General features: G+C 41.1%; 1 protein-coding gene across 2 annotated transcripts; it reads right to left on the reverse strand.

Annotated features, from left to right (window-relative positions):
• Positions 1-581: 581 nt before the first annotated feature.
• LOC105938558 (AT-rich interactive domain-containing protein 3B) lies at positions 582-23,710 on the reverse strand. 2 transcript variants are annotated; one of them, XM_021307481.2, is made up of 9 exons: positions 23,435-23,710; positions 19,135-19,719; positions 7,308-7,382; positions 7,136-7,208; positions 6,014-6,197; positions 3,158-3,408; positions 2,742-3,023; positions 2,556-2,645; positions 582-1,880 (listed from the first exon to the last, which is right to left on the reverse strand). In XM_021307481.2, exons 1-9 carry the CDS (start codon positions 23,693-23,695, stop codon positions 1,741-1,743), a joined length of 1,941 nt encoding a protein of 646 aa, XP_021163156.2. In that variant the 5' UTR covers positions 23,696-23,710; the 3' UTR covers positions 582-1,740. The 2 variants fall into 2 exon arrangements, with proteins under 2 accessions (XP_021163156.2, XP_012735802.2); XM_012880348.3 differs by lacking the exon at positions 23,435-23,710 and adding an exon at positions 20,847-21,223.
• Positions 23,711-24,819: the final 1,109 nt, after the last annotated feature.

Consider the following 24,819-nt stretch of genomic DNA (forward strand, 5'->3'; position numbering starts at 1 on the left):
CAAAGGGAATGGAGAACGGCTCCAGCTGGGATAAGAAAGCATGCTCTGTGCATCCCATAAATAGAGCTAAAGACTGTGGAGTAAAGTAAGAGTTATAAAACCCAATCTCTTACTAAACAGCTTGAAATCCTGTCCATTACAGAAAAGCATTATAGGTCATTTAATGTTTTTATTCTTGGGTTTAGTCGTGAGAGAAATCCCAGCCTCCTTAGACAGTAGTTCGCTCCACTGTTGTCTCGCAGGAAGGCAGTCTGCGGTTAAAAAATCTTTTCATCTATTTAGTAATGAAGCTTCCAGCTGCAGCCAAGCCTAATTATAAAAGTGAAGCAAGCCAGTCAGAATGAACTCGTCTTCAAGCGATAATTCTCCAAAGATTCATTTTACCACGTGACCCGTCCCTGGTAGGACAAATATCACACTAAACATCCGTGGTCTTTAGTCGCTTGTGCTTACAGCGGGTCTGGTGCCTGTCTCCAGCACTCATTGGGAGGCATAAGTTTGCCAGTCGATCACAGAGCAACAAAGACAAAAAAAACATTGATTTTTTTCCCCCTTAAACGTAACTAAGAAAATACACCAGCTTTATCTGCTTGCACAATCAAAGCTTTTCCAACACCATGCATCGCTGTTTTATTTCTCATGGCTGCAAATCCAAACAAAACGAAGAAAAGAAAAGAAAAGAAGAAACTCAGGACCAGCACAGAGGTACATGCCAATGTCACAGTGGCAACAAAGATATGTGTATTTGATTGTCCACATACAGATTGTTTTTTTGTTTTTTAGCTTGTGGCTAATTGAACACACGCTGCATGCAGCATTGCATATTTCCAGCAGAATGAGGTAGCAATGTGTCGGTGCTCGCCTGTCCAGAGCAGGAGGTCACCAACCATACATTCTCTGCTTACACAAACACCACAGCAATACACGAGCAGATAAAGAACAAGTCTGAGGAACTCGCCCACATGGGAAGACAACTGAGGTAAATGTTGACCCTCCAACATTACAAATAGTTCCCTGCATAAACATGGTCTCACTTTCACAGCTCACATGAAGTGTATAAACCCAAATGGTTAAATAAAGAAAAAAAAAAAAGTAAATAGGTCACAACATGAAAGAATCCACGCAGTCCACACACTTGTCGCTTCTACTAACGTTATGTTACAGTGAAAAAACTATTTTCTCTGCATATTCCCTGAAATCCTCAAAGTATAAAGTATCAGCCAAGTTACCTGAATCATCATCAAGGGATACAAAAGGCATGGTGAAAACAGTATGACACCGAGCTAAGGCTTTTTTGGTCTCTGGCAGCTGGACTTCAGCAGCTACACACTCTGTTACGGATCGTCATGCAAACAAATCCTAATGAAGTCTTCGTGGAGGTCATTAATATCGTAACGGATTTCCAAAGCGCTCCGGCAAGTTCACGCTGTATTCTCCACAGTTCATAACAATCCATGTCAAGTTTTTTTTTTTTAAACAATTCATCCGTATTAAAGAAAAGAAAATACTCAGGCACTATAGTAAACAGACCTGAATCTATATGAATGTGAAGCCGTTCAAGACAAATACTATTGTCCACCTGACAAGCATTGAGCTGTCAGTTATTAAAAAGTGATTCAGCAAAACAGAACGACGGTTTCCTGCTTGACAGATCATTCCCTGACATTTCCACTTTTCTTAGATAAGAGAGGCATATTAGGGGTGCTACAGACAGATTTCTTAAAAAAAAAAAAAAAAGGTTTAATTTGGTCCTTTTGCGGAGGTGGAAGACGAAGAGGATGGGCTTTGGGATGAGGAGAGGGCGCTGAAGCCGCTCGTTCCTGCTGGAGTCACGGTCTGCGATGGCACCGGAGCGGCCGACTTCTGGGCCAACAGCGTCCCTGTGGCACGGGAATAAGAGAGGATGGTGAGATCTGATCTGATCAAATACCAAGATCGGCTTTGGCAAAGGTAAAGAGGATGGACACACGCATCAATTAGTATTTTTGTTGGAAACTAGGGCTGGACGATAATTCAATAGTATATATATCGATCGATAGACGTATATCGATAAAAAGGGTCAATAAAAAGTTCAATAGAATAAAGGTTTTCATTCCTTATGCATTTTAGCCATGTAGGCTAATATTACAGTCGTTACATCCTTCCAACCAATCACAAACGCAGACCCAGGAACGCTCCGCCACCAAGCCCCGCCCCTTTAAACCCTTCATAGAGCGTGTGTTTTTTTATTTTTTGCTAAAATGTTGGTTTAATAAAGGGTTGATTTTGAATTCAGCGTTTGTGTGTTCTGTGGTCATTAAGCAACAGCATAAAATGGCCAGGGTTGCACTTAAAATATATATGTTTTGAATTTGTTGATAATTATGGATGTTGATCAATATGATTTATATTTTATCGATATGCTTTTTTTCCCTATATCGTCCAGCCCTGTTGGAAACCATGGCACCTTGTGTTAGTGCATCTCATTAAATGACAGTAAAATACATCAACGTTTATAGCTGTAACAAGAATATGTAAAAAAAAGCTCAAGGAGCACGGCGTGTTTCATGACCGACCTGAGTAAACGGTACCGTTGACCTCCACAGATACACTGATGCTTGCCGGCCCATTGGCAGAGATGCTCAGAGACAAATCCTTTTTCTTTTCTGCAACGCAAAGAAGGCGGTTAATAACGCACCGTCCACATGGCGATCCTAAAACCCTCACTTATGTTGAAGGAAACGGCGGCAGAAACGACGCACCCTGCCCATTGTTGAGTTTGAGACTCATGGGGTTGAAGTGGGAGGCCATCGCCAGCAGGTTTTGCTGCAGGGCCTGCTGCATGAGGCGCTGCTGCTCCTCCGCAAGCCGCATCATTTTCTTCTCCGGACCGTCGGCCGGAGCGCCACCTGCCGCTCGATCCAGCCTCTCCCTGAGATGCTCTAAAGTGGCGGCTTGTGCGAGCTGATGAGGATGACTGTGCTGGTGCTGATGGTGGCCCAGAGCCATGGGGAGCCCGGATATTACAGGCGTAGAGGTCTCATCTGATAAAAAAAAAAAAATAATAATAATAATAATGAAATGTCTCGTTTAAAAAGAAAACTAAAAAAAAAAAGGGATGAAACAAAAAGGTATCACATCCTCCTGGTTTTAGGTTAGGTGCCACCCTCTGGCCTACCTGTGCTTCTTTTTAAATTGGGACTGGCGGACATGCTCATGCCGTTGTGTGTGGCCGGGGCAGTTTGCACCGTAGGCGAGGACAGGAGGGAATGTGGAGCAGAGCCCTGGGACGGGGAGTAGCGGTAAAGGCTGCTGGTGTAGCTGGGACGTCGGCTCTCTCTGCGGTTGCCGTCGATCGCGGCCTGCAGCTCGCCCGGAGAGCTCAGACGCTTCTTCTCGCACTCGAACGGGTACAGGTATTTCATATACCTACAAGGAAACATTAGCAAATAGGAAAGGATGCACAAAACAACATTATTTTCAGCCTCAACAGTTTGGGCACTTAATTTATATTTGATTAAACATCACAATTGAACCCATTTATAAATAAAAGTCATAAGGAGTCACATTTAAAGTTTGCAACAAACCACGAACATTTAGAAGAAGGGGTTCTGGACAGGCGGGACCAAAACTTTGATTTTTGGCCAACAGCCATGCGTGTTAGAAAGCTAAGAGGGCACATCACCATCAGCTCACCCATCCTCATGGTGAAATACGGAGGTGGACGCATCACGCTATGGCGGATGGTTTTCTTTAGCAGCAACACAAAGGTCGGTCAGAGTTGTTGGAAGATTGATGAATCCAAATAATACTGGAGTTAACCCGAAATGCAGCAGCTCGTCTTTTAACGGGGACCAGAAAACAACACATTACACCAATTCTTGTGTCTCTGCACTGGCTCCCTGTTCGTTTTAGAATTGATTTTAAGATTTTATCAATTGTGTTTAGAGCCCTGAATGGGATGGGTTCTCAATACATCATCGACCTCCTCCAGATTTACTCTCCGGCACGTGCTCTGGGGGCCATCTTCATCTAATAGCGCCTAAGACGAGGCCTAAAACCAGAAGGGACAGAGCCTTTTCTGTAGTTGGTCCCAGACTTTGGAATACTTTACCTCTCCATGTACGAACAGCCTCCACAGTTGAGTGTTTTAAGTCTCGCCTTAAGACTCACTTTTATTCTTGGCCTTTAACGCCGCGTAGTCCTCTGTGTCCTTTTTAGTTTATTTATTTTTTGTCATGTACAGCACATTGGACACTTTTTCTGTTGTTAAATGTGCTATATAAATAAAGCGGATTGGATTGGAAGAAAACATGTTGGAGGTTGCAAAAGACATGAGACACCTTCAACAGAACATGACTAAATGTGCAGCCCAAGCTAAAATTAAATGGTTTGGATTGAAGCATTTTCACATGTTAGACTGGCTTAGACAAAGTTCAGACCAAAGCCACACTAAAGTAAGACTTAAGGATAGGATGAGTTGGTGCTCACAGAGGCTCTGACTTAGCTCGACCCATGTTGAGAGAGGAAAAAAAAAAAATATGGGCATAAACACTCGTCTCTAGATGTGCAAAGCTGGTAGAAACAAAAGACTTCCTGCTGTAATTAGAGTGACGGGGGTACATTGAATTAACTTTCATATTATGTGTTCATTTCAGTAATTGCCCGGCCATTTAATGCCCATTCTTTAATGCATTTCACTGAAAACTTAGTAAAGTTTCAAATCTTTGGCCAGCAGGCAGTAGAAGAAGAAAGAAATAGTTGTATTAGCCGTCAAAGATACAGAGGAACAATGAAATAAAATGTGATTTGGACAGAGGGTTTTTTTGTTAATCATGGAAAAAATGACTGAGGAATCTCTTGGCAGTTTGCTCTTGGAGCTAATTGGCTTGGCCTTTCACTTCACAACGAGGCGTTTCTCCATGTTCCATATAAAACAAAACACACAGATAAAGCACTGAAGTATGTGGTTACGACGCCACAAAATGTGAAATAGTTCACTGGGGATGAATATTTTGTCGAGACACTGCCAGCTTCCTTTGAAAATATTTGGAAATATGTGTACATCTCAGAATTAAAGCATCAATGCATATAATCTAAGAACAGATTTTTCTTGACTTGCATTTTGTTCTCAAACCAAATCAATACATCTTCATTTACAAAGAGGCAACTTCATCATTCCATACCCAAACCAAAAGAAGGTGATATTGGTGTCAGTCACCCAATTCTCATGGTTGAAGGAAAAAAAAAAAAACCATTTAGTCACATAAACACAAATCTCCCTACCTTCTGCCTTTTCACCCTCTCTGACCTTCTAGTGATAATACACTACAAAGAATTGGTGGATCTTCCTCTTTTTCTCTTCAAAAGATTTTACAGTGTTTAAAAATTTTTTTTCTTTGTTTTTTTAGAGTGGCACTTTGATAAAGAAAAAAATTCCATAAATGATTGTATTTAATGAATTATTATTAAGCAGTAGTAAAAAATACAACAACTTGCATTTATTTTAGCACAAATTTCATGCTATCTGATAATTTTGTATTACATCCCATTTTAATATATTTTAGTTCTGATCTCTGCTTGGGCCAGCTGACTCCTATAACATATAAAAGTAAAATATAAATGAGTGACATCCAGATCATCATCATTATGTAATTGCATTTCCCTATAGTTGAACTAGGAAGAAAAAAAAGTTAGTTGTCACAGTGGGTTCAGATTGTGCCCTGGCGCGTATATATCAACGCATATTTGGTACAAAATGGCACGTCGAGCCAAAACAGGGTCAGGCTAAGAAATGACAAAAAAAAACAACAAAGGTATGAAACACTGAGTGGCTGATAAGACCTGCAGCTGCACCTCAACTAGGTCCTTTACACTGGCGTGGATAAAAAAAGGTACCTTGACATGACATATAAACTAAAAGAATCTAAAATTTGCCCTTCTTTTGCATTTAAATATGTTCCTTAAAATTGCGATGGCTCTTCAGCAACACAACCTCGTTTATATTTGGCATAAAAAAAAATAAAAGACATACTGAGTGCGAAGGGTGAAGGCTGCGCTGGTGATGGACGTGGGCAGACTGAGACCCTTGGTGATCTCCCTCCAGATCTTCTTGTTGATAACCTCCACCAGTCCTCCCTTCTCCGTAACGAGCTTATAAAGCTTGTACAGGTCCAGCACCTGTTTCGCCATGATGGGAATGCGGTTAACAGGAGTCCCTGCATACACAAGAGAATGGATGTAAGGGAAAACTACAGGCTTTTTTTTGTTGTTGTCCGGAGTAGCGGGAAACTAGCCGTGACGGTTCCGTCAGCAGATCGTTAACAGAGGAGCGCAAGTGGGAAGCGCAGGTTAAGAACATTTTCTGATTTACACACCTGAGGGCCATGGGTCAGCGTTGGGTAATGAGGTTTATCTTGTATAATCCACGCGGATTGACTTGACCAATCAAGCTCATTTCAGATTAACTTTTGTTGCCGCTTTCATTTGATTACGAGGGTGGGTGGGTTGGGAGGGGAGATGTGTCGCAAAGCCAACTGGGTCTGCGAGGCACACTGGTTGACAGATAACCCCTCCGATCCTGATTTGGAGCAAAGCCAATAAATGGAGGAGGCTAAAACACCAGCCGTAGGATTATGATTAGTTTATGCTTAAACTGAACACATGCCAGGGACGGACACATACACTCCACAGGCCAAAAGGTACTCCTGCAATTATAAAAAAACCTTTCTGATATGACTAATAATTCTTGCAAAGGTATTCACACCCCTTAAATGTTGCCTACTTTTATCGGACAGTCACAAACTTTTATAAAAAAGCATTTTATTGGGATTTTATATTTAAAGACCTACACAAAGTGAAGCATGGGGGTATAGACTAAAAATTATACGTTTAACTTTATTTTTTGCTGCAAAAATTAAATAAATACAGTTTACAATTTAGTCCGCTACACCAGTTTGCACTCCTTTGTGTTGGTCTATCATAAAGTCCCAATAAAACACGTTAAAGTTTACAGCTGTAATGTGAGAAATATTTTAAAGGGATATGAACAATTGTGCAAAATGTTGTACATCCATAGTACTTTTTAAAACCAATGTTAATGAAGCAAAAACCTTTTCAGTAAAAAGCCTTGAATATATCAACAACAACAAAAAACCTCTTTTCTGCATGAAGACGAAGAGTTCATCTAGAAAATCCTTCCTCTGGGGATCATTATCCAGTTCATAAAGCTGCAAAAGAAAAAACAAAGTGTTAAACACAGTGACTTTTTTTTTTTTTTTTTTTTTTTTTTTACATATTTTTAAAAAAAAATGTAAAAACTGTCCAACCTTGGCAAAGTCCCTGGAAGGCTCTCCTCTCGCTTTGGCTCCATCACTTTCCTCGGTCCAGATGCTGCTTCCTCTCTGCAGACACACAGACTTCAGGTTATTTATTACCTGCGCGTTTGGAAGATTGTTTACAACCAATTTTTCCAAAGTGGGCTGGAAAAACCCTTTCCACTTTGTTATTTATCGTTTTTTTCTGCCATATTAATTTCTAAGAAATTCACAGATATATATGCACATTTCTTTAAATAAAAAAAAAAAGACTTTTCTTAAGTGCAATCTAACAAGAGCTGTGCAGCTTTTCTGTGTAATCACAGCTTTCTTGTCCACCTCTTTCTGGACGGCACGTCGCCCCTTCAGTTTGTTCTTCGGGGGACGTCCGCTCCTCGGGAGAGTGGCGACCGTCCTGAACGTCTGCCATCGGTAGATAGTTTTTCTGACCGTGGACCGATGAACACCCAGTTCTTTAGAGATCCTCTTGTAGCCCTTCCCCGCACTGTGCAGGTCTATAACATTTCTCCTAAGGTCTTCTGTAAGTTGGTTTGATCGAGGCATTTTTTCACATCAAACAATATCTCTTGCTCAGAGCAGACTGTTGGTGAGCAGCACATGTGCGTCTTAATTTTTTAAGGAGGAGCCTCAATTCCATCTCCTTAATTGCAACACCTGACTGCAAGTGGAGACTTCATTAGCACTCAGGATCACATGCTACTGCAAGTCTGGGGCATTGACTAGAGTTTATATGCGTCCAATAAAGGAATCGCAAATAAAATTAATTGAAATTACACTGTTGATAAATAAAGTGTTAAAAATGTATTAAAACTATTATAATTATTGCAGTTTCAAAATGGTGCACATATGACTCAGATTTTACACCAAATATACACAATGTGTAATGGCTAGACACTCAAGGGATTGATGCCTTTCGGAAAAATAGTAAAAAAAAATAAAAATAAAAAAAAGAGACATTTCCTGATCCGAAAACACTCAAAAGGAAATACTCCCTTGACAAACACGATTTTTAACTGATATTTGCAGATAAGATATTTTTAAAATCTGCAAATGAAGTCAGCATCTGAAAGAATAAAAAAAAAACATTTGACTAAAATTATTTAAAAAAAAAGTATATATTCCAAAAAAAGGAGAAAAACCATCTTGCTCATCTATAAACATCTGCTTATGCTTAAAAACAACTCAACGCTACATATTAAAGCAAAATGGGGAAAATAAGGTGGAATAGTTGTTACTGAGGAGGAATGGACAGTAGTATGGAGACACCAATGGACATGCAGTCAATTATTGAAATGGAAAGAATCTGGGTGGAAAAATAAAAACTTAAGAAGATTCCTTGTTTCGCTGGCTCAGAAATATCTTTATGATGGAAAGCCTCCTACATGTTGGAGAAACTGTGGGAATCAAATAATTGAATGAATATTTTACTGACAACGAGCAAAGAGAACGCTACCAAAAACTGGTCATCACAGGACAAACCAACCCTGGATACATTTTATAAATGCAACATCTATAAAATGTAATGGATGGCAGCTTTTGTCAATCATGAAATGGAACGATTCTTATTAATGTTTGCAATTTTGGTTAGATTATGTCACACCTGGTAGACTTGATCTTGTCTGATAATGAAGATAACATTGAGCTGATAGATCACTCTCTCTTTAAATAGCCATATCCAAACTGCAGACACTTTGTTTTTTTCTCTTCTATGTTTTGGTTATATTTTAGTTGCAATTACAAGTGATTTATTTTCAAAAATCACATGGATGCATTTCTGTAATTAGGAGTTTACAATTGTACTGTAGCCTACCAATAAGAAAGCATTCCATACATGTGGGTTTTTCTTGAGAACTAACAAAATGAATTTTGTTTTTTTTCTTTAAGGAGAACAGAAGAACCCTCTGACAGAAATCACAATTGTGTAATCATTCCGTTGTGTAGTGGAAAAGCTTGTGCAGTTTTCTTGGTTGCATAGTCAGCCTCGTTCATTTTAAAAGAGCCTTTGGCACAAAAGCACCTTTTGTCAGATTATTCTAGTATTCTCAAGTCGATGGTAAGTTCATCACAAAGCAAAGTTAAACCTGCCGCAAACACTAAATGATTAAACTTCCTCAATTTATAAAATGTATGCAACTGCCTTCCTTGCACAAAGACCAAGTTTAGCATTACCGGTGCAAAGCGCTGACCTTTCAAAATGCCAGGCAGCTGCAACCTATGACCACCAAGATATCTACTTTACTTGTAGCCTTTTTCTCCGGTTAAAACTTCAATATGTGTTAATCCCTGCAACAGCGCAACACTCATGTCTGGTCTCCTGGTGGTCACTGACAAGGCTGCTGTCAGAGCATTTTCTGCACATGGCTGGAAGTCCGAGGTATAAAAGATGAAGGGATCTGGTTAGACACTATATCTCACTCACGCAAAACTATGCTTGCTTATTAACTGCCACATTCATACTTAAATATGAATCAGTACATTCCTGTAGCTTTGAAACCCAAATAAAGTTTGGATTTTCTAGTTGACTTGAGCTTGCAAACCATACGTAGGATCTTCTTGTCAAAGGATATCAAATCAGGCATAGAGTACAAAGGAATTCACAAGAAATTGGAGTGAAGGCTGTAATCAAGCAGAAACAATATGGTGGAGCACTGATATAACAAAGTTAACATTCCTACAAAATTGGTGAAAAGACGAGAACAAAGCTGGTCAGGGAGGCTGACAAGGAACCTAGAGCAACATTAAAGGAGCTCCAGGAATATATGACAAGTACTGGCTGGGCAGTAGCTTACATGTGACAATCTCTTGTAATCTTCATACGGCTGTGTCCTGCAACTCTTAGACGCGACCCTGGTCCAACACACCTAAATCAAATTATTTTACTGCCTCCTTAGCATGCAGTCAAGTTGTAAAGCATCCAGCTAATTACCTGATTATTGCACGTGGGTGCATCGAAGAGGAGGCGCATCTAAAAGATGCAGGGTACCAGTCCCCCGGGACTACAGTTTGACACCTGTGATCTAGGTATGGGGTAGGATCTTAATTTGTAATGAAGAAACCATCTAAGCTTGGCTAAACCTTGCAAAAACACATCTTAAGTCTTACCAAAGAAATCTTGAAAACATGTAGTGATCTCATGAAATCAAGGTGGGGCTCTTTGGTCATAATTTCAAAATAAGTGTATAACACCACTACAACAGCACCCAGTACGAAAAGAAGCTGGTATGTGAGGCTTAAGGAGAAACAGTACAGCTCTCACTACCTAATATACAGTAATAGAAGTGCACTAGATGTCGTGAAGTTGATGGGAAAATGTTTCCTCAGAGACTTGAGACCCATCTCTAAATTGGGGCAAAATACTTAAACTGAGAAAAGTTACCTGTAAACATCTCTGTAGCAAGTACACACATACATGACATTACATTTTTCCCCCCTCTAAAAAATGTCAGCTTCTTTGCCTATCAAGTAGTACAAGTTAGATTAAAAGGCAGAAAAACTTCTCAAAGGATTGATCTTGGTCTCAACTTTATACGTCAGAAAACTGTGGAATTTTAACTAGTACTTTTTGTATTTACTGTATCCTATGATGTCTCAGACAAATCACTCCACACTGCACTTTGTGTTATTAGTTTAGTCAATTTCTGTTTGCCTACAAATAATAATTAACTCTCACCTTTACTGTAATCAGAGCAAATAACTGTGGCAGCCAGGTCGCGCTTTTTGTTGTTGTTAACACTAAATATTCTGACTTTTACCAGACGGCACCAGTTTCTCACGAGAACCTTTTGAAGGAGTCTTCACATTCACCAGTGGAAAATGCAGTTGAGAGGGTGTGGTTGCTATAAGACACATCACATGGATTGCATATTGAAGAAAGAAAAAAAAGGCTGAGCAGAAAGAAGTCAAATGCAAGCATGTTAAAACCCGTTTTTCTTAGACGTTGATGAAATCCTTTTGTGCCCCGTATAGATGGCTCTATACCCTGAGACCTGTTCAAACTGTTCAAAAGGCGGGATATTTAAATCTTTTGTTTAAAATGTAGGTCAAAATTTAACAAGACTGCAGAACCAAACTCCAAACATTATGTCACGTTGTGAAAGATGGACGGTGTTGCTTTTCATACAGCTGCTACTACAGAAAGAGAGCTACCCAAATAGGGGGTTTTCAGCTGACGTCACGCTCACGTAACTACTCAGCGCGTCCGCCATATTGGGTGGCAGTCGTTTCGCACCGTTGACCTGCATTGTATGACGCCTTAGGCAGTATTGGAAGTGAACAATGGGGAAAACGTGTTTAATGGTTGGTTGCACGGCCCGTGGAGGTGGAGATCAACGCTCTATCGCCTACCAGCCGTAATAGTGAATCAGTGTGAAAAAAAAAAAACAGCTGTCTGAACAACGCCGTCACCTATGGCTGACACGGATATCCAGGTCCGATTTGGACGGTGTTAAGCTGGAATACGCCAGAGTCTGCGGTGCTCACTTTGTCACAGGTAATTAACTGTTAAGTATTTAAAACATGTAAGAAGAATATATTAATAATAGGGCTTGGGCGTCATGACTTATTACTTTCCGCTGTCATGTTGACTGCCTCCGCCGCCTCTACTGCCTATTACTACCGCGTACTGTACTCCCTCTCTCAGCCGTGTTTTAATTTGATTAATTTCACCTTAACTTGATTTCAACCATGGTAAACCGTTGCTGTATTGTGGGCTGTAACAGCGCAACACATGATCGCCATGGGAAAAACATAGAAACAGATTAATTTTCCACCGCTTTCCTGCCTGGAGGCGCAACCACGGAGAACAAGTGTCAGAGATAACAAAGAGTCGGCTCGCTTGGATCGCGGCTGTAAGTCGACCGAACATAACTTTCCACAGTATCCCGATGTCAATGAGAGTGTGTTCTAAACGTTTGAAACACATAGCAGCAAGTTAAAAGTACATTACATGCGCGAGTGGTTGTTAGCACTGACGGTTAGCAGCTACTAAACTAGCATGGGCCAGAGCCCGTCCGAGCGCAGCTTACCTTTGAACGAGTTGCTGTGTTCCCACTGTTTGCTGGCTTTATTATCTGCAGCTCCTACCGGCGCCAATACGGTAAATACAACTTAATTTTGCACTGGTCATTGTTCTGCTTAAATAATTAAAGCCGCGAGCGGCGTCGATCGGCCCAGAGCCCGTCCGCCCTGCGGCGGGCGGTGCGCGAAGGCGCACCGCCCGCCGCCGGCCGCCAGCCACCGCAGAAGCATGCGACACATTTGCGTCGGATTGTTTACATTTTTACCATCTTATTAAAACTCACCCGTCCACGTATGATGGCGATTTCCTTGATGTACATAACCAGATGTGAACTGGTTGTGAGCCTCTAGACCCTTGTAAGCTCTCATTTCCTCAAGAGTGTGCAGAGGGTTTTCACCGAACACCAGGTAATGCATCTGGATTACGGCTAAACAAGGCACCGTGGAGGGCATACGGGTCCATATGGTCGATCACGGAACATTTCCTCAGATATACGTCCTTATCTGGTCGCTCTAGCGTGCTGGCGTACTTATCCATTCGCGATACGATAATACGTGTAAGACAACTAGAGATAAGGAAGTGTGCCACCCAATATGGCGGACCGGAAGTTGGCCAGTGACGTCAGTGAAAACACCCTATTAAAGCTGACTGATGCAACAAGGAATCGCCCCCTAAATGTGGGACAACCAATAGATAAGGCGATACCCCCGGAACGTGAGCGACAAAAGGGAATGAGTATATAACGTCTTTGGGTGAGAGCAGGAATACAACTTTGACAAATCCATGCCTTTGGACCCAACGGCAGCGATTGGTTATAGTTTGTACAAGGGGGCGGGTGGAGAGAATGGAACTAGTGGTGCCCTGATACTAGTATTGGTATTAGGCCCGATACCAGTGTCAAGTACCGGTACTCATACTCGTACTTGTAAAAGCAACCAGATACTCTGAACCGATAGCAATTTTGTGCTTGATTCTTCTCCTGGGCTGAGCTACGCTGCAGTTCATAGGCTACAAGCCCCTCTGCACCAGGTAGTGGTGCTATACACCAAGAGGTTGTACTCGGTATTGGTACTTGGGATCGGCAAGTATCTAAACTGAAGTACTCTTATTTGTACTCGGTCTGGAAAAAAATGGTATTGGGACACCCCTAAAAATAAAAAATAAAAACTAAACCTCTCACAATAAACACATCTACAAATGAAACAAATAGAGCTGAAACATTTAATCATATTAATTGTGGTCAATTATTGAAATTATCATCAACTAATAATCATTAACTGGAGTATACAGAGTCAAAAATATGTAATTTGCTGAAAGAACAATCCACTCAGAGCAGTAATTCAGCCACAGCTGTACAGAAAAGATATGCATTTTGCATTTAAGATGAAAAACCTCTAAAAATGCTCTATCCAGAACTCACCAAATAGCAGATTTTTAGCTTCACCTGGTTAAAATTCTTTAAAAAAAATCTCTTAAGTACTTATTGCTGTCTGATTGTTAATCCATTAATCAAAAAAAAAAATAATGTCAACAGATTATTTAATTAGCAAAACAACTGTTAGTTGCAGCCCTCATTATAGTGTCAACTGTTTTGCCAAACAAAATATATTATTGAGGTATGTTAATTTACTAAGCATCTCTTTAAATTAATCCAAAAACTAAACTAATAGATTAAACGATAACTAAAATAACTGATAGCTACAGCCCTAAAACCATACAAACTAACATTCCCTTTTTTTTGTGAATGGCTTTTTTGTGCTCAGACTGCTAAGAGGAAATATTTGACATGAATGCCAAGAAAACCTGATGGAATCCCAATCAGGCCTTTAATGAACAAGACGAAGGGAGAGAGAAAGAATCAAGCTCTTTGGAAAGTTTAAAGTGATGCATGTTATTTCTCAATCACCCCCCCCAACCCCTGCAAGCAGCAAGACATTAAAGGTTGAATAGGTAAGAGCAGTGTGAGTGCAGCTACGCACAACAGCCTGCTGAGAGCTCATTTTATAGCTCGAGTGCTCTGAAAGATTTATTATGATGCAAGCGTTGAAACTGAAAGCCAACACAGACTGCATGCTTTTCCACACCATTCATTTGATTACGCTTTTCCAGTACATTGTTCCTCTTGGACATAACAAATCCTAGGTTTCACTGCTTTACTGGTGATTTACCAGCGCAGGACTGCTGCCCGTCATCGCCATAGACGTCCTCCCCGTGTTTAGATCATCATGTTGTAGATTAAAACAAGCACGTGTGTTCCAGGCAACAGAAAATGTTTTTGCATTTGACATAATTAAATCCTCTAAAAAAAAAAAAAGACCGTCTTTGTGATTATTCATAACATTAGACTTTTCTCAAAGGCATTTTGTGTCGCAGTTATATCTTTGTGTGCGTTACACAAACGTTCCAGCTCACCTAATGTTTAATGTGGCAACAAGATGCGATCAGAGGCTAATAATCAGATTTTTTGCAGCCTGGGGGAACCATTAACCAGTTAGCTTCTGGTTCAACAGAGCCGCTCACTGTGTTTATGGTAAAAACAATTGAAAACGAACAACACTGGCACACACCTAACAGCTGCCTCGCTGTGATAAAAGCAGAAGTGTCCTTTGTTTCCAGATGTACAGCCACATTCCTTTTAGAGTTCATTTCCCCTCGCACTAATGGGGTACGCAGAGTCTGGGCAAATCTCCCCACAGTTAGCAGACATTTCTTTAAAAACTACCGTGTATCAAATGTGAAAGTCTTTGACACTTTTGAAATTTTGGGGTTTTAACCGAAAATTGTTTCGCTCTGTAACAATGCTAACAGCAACTAGCAAAACATGGCAATAAGAATATATTCTGAACACTTTAGGAAAACTTTAATTTGCAGAGCTTATAGTTGCAAATGCAAACATCTGGTGTCCTTCAGCTGTGCCTGATTCAATTTTATTTATTTTACAATATTATTTTTCACCAAGATAAAAAAATAAAATACCTAGCTTATTGCCACAGACAATGCTAATTTCTTACTGTATGGTAGCCATATCAGATTTTACGGTTGTGGTGGATGTAATATCCACCACAGCGTTTGATTTTCTGACTTTACCTGGAATGTAGCAAAATATTTTCCAACATGGCTTCACTTTGGAGATACCGGTTCCTAGTGCAAACTTTGGTCAGTCCTAATTTTCCCTTCTAAGGCTGTCCACCTTCTTTCTCGTAATAATGGAGGTTGGACTGATTGTGTCAGCTACTTTCTAAAGAGTTTGCAGCAGCTGCAGTGAAGCGGTTTTTTTTTGGTACCCAATCCTCTGTAGTGAGCTCTATTTTTATATATCTGGTATGTGGTTTAACTAAATTTCTTCCCGTTTGTCCGTTACTTTAGTCAAACCACTGCAGACATATCCACTCAAAGCTTATTGCATTGCTTCAAAAATCAGACGAGGCTTAACCTAAGACTTCACCCAGTGCACGTTTAAAATACCCTCAAAAACGGAAACTGGATAATAAAGTGGAGCAACAATTCCAGCCAAGGAGTGATTTATGCACCGCTTCCCCTCCCCCACTTGTTGCTACATAGTGCTGGCCAGCTGTTTAAAATCAGGCATTTTATAGAAATAAAAGTAGAGCCACTTTTCACCACACAACACCATTTCAAGATTCATTTGGCTTGCTCGGAGGGCCATCTCTGTTAAGCAGCTGACTGAGGGCTACAGATAGTCCGACTTATGAACATTTATGTGAATGTTACAGATATGACGTTAATAACCAACGCAATCTTATTTTAACAGAAAATATTTGAAACACTGGAGGCATTTTAATTTCTAATTTCTAAGCAATGCACGGTTTAGTTGGAGAGCTATATTTAAAATTCCACTACATGAAGTGGTAAAGATTGGTTAATTTCCTTATTTAATCATTACTTCTACTGCATTGCGTCAAAGTTTATTCCATCACAACAATACCCATTTAAAGTCCGTCAACCATTTAAACCAGGTAATCATTTAGCCGGCCATTTTATTAATAAGTTACAAGAAGCCATCCACTTTGAGCATTACTTGAGCACACCAACGTTTCTTTATTAATAATGAACTGCTTTGGTGAAATAAGGGTCGACTCTTGTCCGGTGGCACTTTAACAGGGCTTTCCATCCCATAAACCTTTCTGCCGACATCCCGCAGAAAGCAATGGATTTAATGGACCCTCATAAAAGCACAATTTCTTTCTCAGTTTTCAGGGGTTACACTGGCTCAACGGTACTCTGTATCCAGCAGACACAAACGGCGCGTTCCTATGGTTGCACAGCTGTTGACTCGGCCAATGGCCTCAAATCTGAATTTCTAATAAAGGACGTCCACAGTTCCAGCAAAAAAAAAAAAAGCCCAATGAAGGCAGACAAACATCCCGTTCTTTTAAACTCGCTACTGAAATACACCCCCAACCCCTATTGATGAGCAAGTGAGACCTACTGCAGATCTAATAACAAAGAGCCTTTGGTTAATTGCTCACAGGGCTTTCACACATGCTGGCCTGGGAGCTCTGATAGCATTCAGCACGTAGCTCAGGACATTTAATGTGTAATGGTAAAGGTTTTAATTTCCCTCTTATGTGGGTAATGAATGTTACTGAAAGGGACTTTAGGAATGCATCTCTTCATTTATGCATTGAACAAATTACTGCAAACATTGGAAAAATCTAATGTGACTTTACTAACCCGTTACCTTTTGTGATAAGCCTAGTTAAAATACTTCACCACTCCCACAGAGGAGTAACGGAAAGGTTAACCCTATTTAATGAACTCACAGAGGGGGAAATCAATGATTTTCTTTCCCAATCCAAATTAATTAATATCTGGACCATTAATCTGCTCCAGCGAGTCAAGGTCATCTATCTGGCCCCTCGCTGCGCTGTAAGCTTGGACAAACCAGCGGCCCAATTTATGTGTGCACGGCTTGAGACCTCATGCTGGCACCGCACAATGGGCGTAAGCATCTTCAAAGATGAACCGAACAAAAGAAGAAGCTGAAGGTGTTGTTGCAGGGAAGAACACCATGAAGAGCAAGCAGGCCAACAATTAACAAGTGAGCTTTTGGAACTGGTGTTGAATGTTGGTGCTGAATGTCTGAATAACAAAGTGGTTCCAGTGTAAGTTTCTCAGACATGATCAGCAAACATAATTACGAGGAATACTTCAAAAGGGCGAAGGGGTCAGCGGGCTCCTTTTCAATACTACAGATACGCCGATAATGCCTTTCTGAATTTATTTCGATCTCTGATTTCCTTTGAGGTCTGACTCACCCATTCTGGTTCAATCAGATACTGATTTTTTTCAGTAATTTGTTTCCAAAAACATATTTAACAATTATCTAAAAAGGTAACTGTGAGCTTTGATTACAATAATAGAGATGCACCAATCAATGGACCAGAGCTTGGAACAGGCCAGTTTTCTCCTAATCAGCAAAAACCAATTGCCGTGTCAAATAACAAATCCTTCATTAAATGCATCAAAACAAAGGGCTGCCACCATTTTTCCCATCAGTAAAAAGCATCAACCAACAGCATGTAATTTATTATACAATATTTGGGGGTTTTAATGAACATCACAGGGTATAGACAACCTTTGATGCATAAGGTAATGCCTTTCATTTCTGATGGGATTCATAAATCGCACTTCTATCAAAGAAACCTGTACAACATTTTTTTTGCCTTTTTTTTGTTTTACACTTGGAAATAATCAGAATTGGTCACCATGGCATGGCAATCATGAGCTCAACATCTGATCGGTGCATCTCCAGCAGTGAGATCCTCCAGCATTGTTAGGATTCTGCATAGTGTTTTAAAATTATCATTTTAAAATTAATTAGGGGATAGAAACACACCAACGTTTGCCATTTGAAAACCTCAAGTAAACAAGAGTCATGCCATGTTTATTTGTACAGCACATTTCAGCAGCAAAGCGGCTCAGAGTGCTTTACACCGTGAAAACAATGGAACATCATAAACCCATCGAAAGAGTCACTGGTTGCGAGACCAGTAACAAAAATTTAATCGCATCAGGTGAAAACATGAATAGGACCATGTGTCCCTCCCAAAGTTAAGGATTTGTGCATAACCCCCCACCCCCCCTCCCCCCAAGAATCTTCTGCTCCAGTGAAACCAAAGCAGGAAAACGTAAGTAGCTGTTTTCATGCTGAGAGTCGCTAATCCAGCTGTCCATCCACCCACTGGCCTCATTAATCATAATATGTTATATTGACATGGGGCCTTATTCGAGGGGAACGTGCACAGAAGAGCCAATCAGGAAAGTCTTCAGGGGGAAAAGGGAAGCCTCGTTTCCTAAAACATCTGGGAAGCATAATCATCAACACTAGCTTTGGATTACTGATCTCCTCTAACATCAAATATAAATCACATTGCTACAGTAGCAAATGCCTGAGGTCAATGTTATCCAGAAAAGTACACAATTTCATTAAGGCTTGGTTCTCATTCCACCCCCCCCCCCTCCCTCCCCTTTGACATGAACTGGCATATTTGCACAGTTTGAACAGGGCCACCGCAAAAAACCAATTAACCCAGCTCGCGGTGTGAAAGGACGCTTTTTCCTGTTTCAACTGATCAAGTCACAAGGTGGAAAAAAAAGCAGACGCTCTGTGATCCCGTCAGTGATTAAACACTATCAGAGCTCGGGCGTTCTGCTCCATCCTCTTTACGAGACAAAGGTGCAACATTCCACCCGACTCTCAGCCAGACAAAAGGCAATAATTAATAACGAGAGACAGAGCATATAAAAAGTTAAAAACAGAAGTCCCGCATAACGTACCTGTTTGAAGAGCTCGTCGTATCCCCAGTCAGCAAGGCCGTTGGGTGAGGTGAAGGCGTTTTGACCCACAGGAGGCGACAGGTTCTTCTCCTCGTGCTCCTCTTTGACCGCCGAAGGCGAAGGCTCAGACGTTTGCTGCACGGCGGATGGGAGGGATGCGGCATACGGCTGGAAGCCTGAAACCTGTTGGATTCTAATCTTCTCGTCTGCCTCGTCCCCCAATTCATCCTCTTCCTCGGGCTCCAGCATCTCCTGCTCTTCCCCGCCCGAGTCTTTGTTCTCCTGCTTCGGCTCCACCTTGACCAGAGGGCTGCTTCGGACGTGCTGGGTGACTTGGCCGATCTGTCCATCCGCTTTACCAAACGGCGCCGAGTCGGGCCTGGAGCTGGACGCTCTTGCAGCAGCAGCGGCGGCTTGTTGAGCCAAGAGGAACTGAGCTTGAAGAAGATGTTTCTCCTGCAGGTTCATCTCCAGATTTGCTCCTTGGTGCCTCTGCAGCTGCTCCATCAACGCCTCCAGCTTCACCCCTGCAGGAATGGAGTGTTGCAGACCCCCGACAGAGCTCCCCTCTTCAGATAGGTTTGACTGTGGACAAATAAATACAAAAAGACCAGAATTTGTCACTCATCAGATGCTGCAAATTAATGGAGACTAAAAAGGTGCACCAGAGTATTGAAATGGCCAATTGAATTGGCTCCGATTGGTGATTGGCACACCAATTCCTACTACGACAAAGCTGCACAATACGCAGAATCCCAATCGTCAGCCCAATATAAATCTGTGCAGTATTGCAATTGAGAACGACTACTTTAACACCTTTCTCTTTTTGCTAGATTTTTATATTATATTCCCAATATAACTGCATTCCCGCTCTGCATGCCAATGTTAAAACGCATCAGCTGGTTATACCTTGACTGGTCTTGATGCCCACATCTGATAAGGAATTCAGGTTAGGGTTGATTATATAAAAAGCTCACAGAGGAGGGTGAAGACCTCCTGCTCACAAAAAAGAAAATAAGAATTTGAGGGGGGAAAAAAGTAGTAATTGCTATTATTCAGCAATATTCTTGGGTTACTTGTTTTTCTAATATTGTACAGAGCAATTGAAAAAATAAATGGGTTTCCCCTATTAAAAAAAACAACAACAACTATTAGCCTACTTTTCAGTCTATAAACATCATCCAAAAGTATCCGATTGGCCAGAAAATGCCAGATCGGTTCATGTCTGAGAAAAATAAACTAGATCTATCAAAAAGCCATAAAGGGGCTGAATGACGTAGACTAAACTTAAAAAAAAACGCAAAATATTCCTTTAATTGGATGCAAATGGGGATTTAGATTTAAGGTGAGCTCTGGTCTGATTTATAACTATTTGTAGAGGATTTTAGTTTTTTTTTTTTTTTTTTTTTTGAAGCTCAGATAATTACATTTTTTAGGAGAACATCGCTTTCTCTCCCCCGGATTAAAATAAAGGTCTTGCTTTGTTGGAAAAGCGGCTTAACATGAAAGATCGTCCCCCCCTGTGCCGTGTTTATTTTACAAACAGCGCGTTGTGTGTTCCTTCGGCAAACCGAGCAGCTCGATCACTCCACCAGTCCACCTCTGGCGAGGCCATTCAGAGCAAACCCGACGGCAAAAGCTGCTGATGTCTTCATTAACCGACAGCCGCTTTTGTTACTGTAACAAACGCGGCCGGGAGCGTCGACACTCACCATTTGCGCCTTGGAGTAATTCATCGTCGCCAACAGGTCTAATGTCGGTGTTGCTGTTCTTTTTTTTTCCTCCCCTCGTTTCTACCTGGCAGAAATAAGTCACATTGCATCCACGGCTTTTTGCTACTGGAGCGTTTAGTTTGTTTTGTTTTTTCCCTTTCCTCTTTTGGACCGGGGGTGACTTTAAAAGCCCGGGTTGGTGTGGGAGGCCGAGCGGTCGGAGCTGGAGGAGGGGTAAATAGCGCCCAGTGTTGCCTCCCTGGCCACTGCGCATGGAAACTCAAACATCTTTGATTGTCTGCGACTAGGTGACCCCCTCACCCACAGCCCGGCTGAATGAAAGGCCCGCCCCATGCGTAAAAGAGTCACGTTTTTTTTCCTCTTTCCTCTACTTGGAGCAACGCACGACCCTCTGCTTATTATTCATTGAGATAACAACACATCTGCTGTTAAAGGAAGCAACTTTTCTTTTTTTTTTTTTTTTCTTTTTTTTTTTTTGCATTCATGAGGGGGGTGAGAAACATTACCCTTCTCCAAACTAAACGTGCTTCTTTTCTCTCGCACTCCTAACCCCCATTCCCGAGTTGTAAATGAACGCCCCGCAGGTTTATTGGGCCAATCAAGCTGGCACCATGATGTTAATGTGTTTTGGGGGGCAATTTTGAAGCTAACCCAACACAAAGTAGTGCGCAATTGTAAAGTGGAAGAAAAATACAAGTGGACTGCATTTATATATATATATAAAAAAAAAGATTTAAGAAGTGTGATGTGCATTTATATTCAGCCCCTCACAATCAAGTTTTCCCGGAGCCACCTTTAGCTGCAAGCAGGCCTGTCTTATGGGATGTAAAAAGAATTGACAAAAAAGAAATAAATGTTGCATTTCATTTACCTCGGAAATCATAAATAGGAGCTGGGAATGGGGTAAACCAGAGTAAAAAGCGTTCCAGTTAACGCAGTCAGAGAAGTCGGGAATACAAAATAGAAATAAATGAATAACAAAACAAAAAAAGGTTAGGATTCCAATATGGCGACGGCCAGGAAAGCTGTTTTGTTCGTAGTAGCCTACTCTCTCATAACGTCGCTGTAATTTCCACATGCAAACACCCCTTTTAATTTGTTCGGTTCAGAGTTGAGGTTGTTGTTTATTTTACAAGTCAACCATGTCTTGTAAAATAAACCTGTTTTATCGCAGCTTGCTGCTCATGCGAGGAGCTGCCACGATCGGCCTTAAAAGTGTATTAGAATTTCCGAGGAGAAAGTCCGACTAGCGGCTGTTACACATGTTTTTTTCCCCCGATCGGAAGCCGGGATTTCCGAGTTCCGACTGCAAATGGACTGCAACAAAAGTTCTAAGAAGGGAGGCAGAGACTCGGAAGCTACGTTTTCGTTTTTTGCCAGAGATTCAGATTTAGTGGCCACAAAAGTTTCCACCCGTCTGTATTTTTCTTGTCTTGTCGCCTCACAACCGGGATGGATTAATTCAGATTCAGACACACTTTAATGATCCCAGGGGGAAATTACTAACGAGTTTTCACCATTTAATTAGCTGGTCATGCCTACAACTCTGAAGATTTTTATTATTATTAATTATTATTATTATTATTATTATTGTGAAGCAAAAAACAAATGCATCAAAATAGAAAACTTTACATATGGTGTTCTTGGAGTGCTGGGATGTGTTGGGTTTGCACTATATGTACATAATGTTCCCCTTTAAGGCCGAAAAGTTGAATTCTAATCTCATGTGATCAGGGTACCTTTCTACATGCATTTCGGGAGTTGCCCACGTTCCTTTTGGCAAACTCAAAACCTGCCGTCTTATTTTTAAACACCAGGTAATGGCTATTTCCTGGCCTCTCTTCCATGAAGTCCCAGCTCTGTGAAGTGTACGGCTTATTGTGGTGCTGTGGACAGATCCGCCGGTCTCTGCTGTGGAGATCTGCAGCTCCTCCAGGGTTACCTTTGGTTTCTGTGCTTCCTCCCTGATTAATGCCCTCCTGGTTTCTTGTGGTACCATGTGCTTTCCATTTAAACATGTTGCATTTTGGGGTGCTCTGGGGGACATTAAACATGTAGATTTTCTTTTTTTTTTTTAATAAGTCCATCCTGACTTGTTCTTCTCAACATCTTTGTCCCTGAGATGTTTGGAGAGCTCATTGGTCTAATTTAGTGGTGTTGCAATCTTTGGGGTCTTTCAGAAAAGGTGTGTTTATACTGACAGATCACGTGACACTTAGATTGCATTCATATCATGCCATTCTATCACACATAAGCTTTTCTCAACACCATTCTATTGTTGCTCTGTTTACATTTAGGATCTGTCCTGCTGGAAGGTGAACATGTGGCCAGGCTCAAGTTTTAGCAGCCTCTTACATGTATTATTTTTTTTAGGATCACCCTGAATAGTTTAATTTATCAAATCTTACCAGCTTCTCTGTCCTCGTAATGCTGCCACCACTGTATTTCACGTCTGCAGTCTTCCCTACATGGCTAGTAACTGACTGCAAATAGGATTTAAACAAATAGGATTTCTTGCTAGATACGTGGAATACAGAGTCAATAGCTCTGCTAACAGACTCTCCTACCTGAGTTGTAGATCCCTGCAGTCCCTCCAAAGTCACCACTGGCATCTTGGCGGCTTCTCTTGTCCGGCCTTTGTCTTTAGGCGGACGGCCGTGTCTTGCTAGGTTCGCAGTTGTGCCAAATACTTTCCATTTGCGGACGATGGAGCCAACGGTGCTGCGTGAGATGGTCAACGCTTTGGATATCGTTTTATAACCTAATCCAGCATTAAACTGCTCCACAACTTCATCTCTGACCTGTCTGCTGTGCTCCTTGGTCTTCATAACCTTGTTTGTTCACTAATGTGGACGTCCAACAAACCTCAGGCCTTCTCGGGACCAGCTGAGATTAGATTACACACAGGTGGCCTTTTCTTGACCAATTATGTTAGACTTGGCAGCTGGTTACACTGGATTTTATTCAGATGAATCAGAGCAAAGGGAGATGATTACTTATGCATGCAACCCTTTTTGTGGTTTTTGTTTGAAAATATTTTTTAAAAAAAGGACACGCTTACACTTATACTGTTTGTACACTTCTGCACTACTTTGTGCGGGTCTATCACAACAGCCGAAGTTGGAGATTGGAACGTGAGAAGATACGAAAACGTTTAGCAGGAATGAATACTTTTGCATGACACAGTAATCCCCAAGAACAAACCAATGAGCAAAGGACACGTTATTGGTGAACATTTGAAGTGCTTCTATTCTGGGAGGATACACACTCCAAGTGATAAGTCTGTCGGCTGGTGATAGGTGGTTAGAGTCCCCCCCCCCCCCCCACCCCGCTCATTCTATATAAAGCCCAAGGCAGAGAAGCTGACATGACCTGATTGATTACAGGATACGAACATAACTTTCAGGCTCCAGCAGTCAAACAAACCATTCATGGATGTGAAGGAGACTGCAAGCAAACACACAACCCTGGGCTCTGCTCCCAGCACAAAAAGAGGAATCTTATTTTTTAGTGTTTGGTCTGAGACATTATAAAAACAGGTTCCGTGCTACAGAGGATTGAGTCACAAACGTCATGCTCCCTGAATGAGACTTTAAATAAAAGTAAAGGTGTACTTAAGGAGGCCTGGAATCCCCCCCCCCCCTAAAAAAAAAGAAAAAAAAAAAAGTATAAAACATAACACATCCATACTTAAGCTAGTTTTTGTATGTTTTGTAATTTTCTATATACCATACCGGGCATCTGAGTGCAAAACATGTCCAGAGTTGGATTGTAATATCTGTGGTTTCCACAAATCACTATGGCTGGTTTCAAGTTCATATCAAAAGGATAGTTCTGTGCATTTTTGGCATCTATTCCAACCACAGAGAATTGTCAAATCGATTTGATAATGTGACATTAAATAAAGATTTTTTAAAGCCTTTTGATCTGTGCCATCTCTTTTCTTTGCAAA

The sequence above is a fragment of the Fundulus heteroclitus genome, chromosome 2 (assembly GCF_011125445.2).
Source record: "Fundulus heteroclitus isolate FHET01 chromosome 2, MU-UCD_Fhet_4.1, whole genome shotgun sequence".
Taxonomy (NCBI): Eukaryota; Metazoa; Chordata; class Actinopteri; order Cyprinodontiformes; family Fundulidae; genus Fundulus; species Fundulus heteroclitus.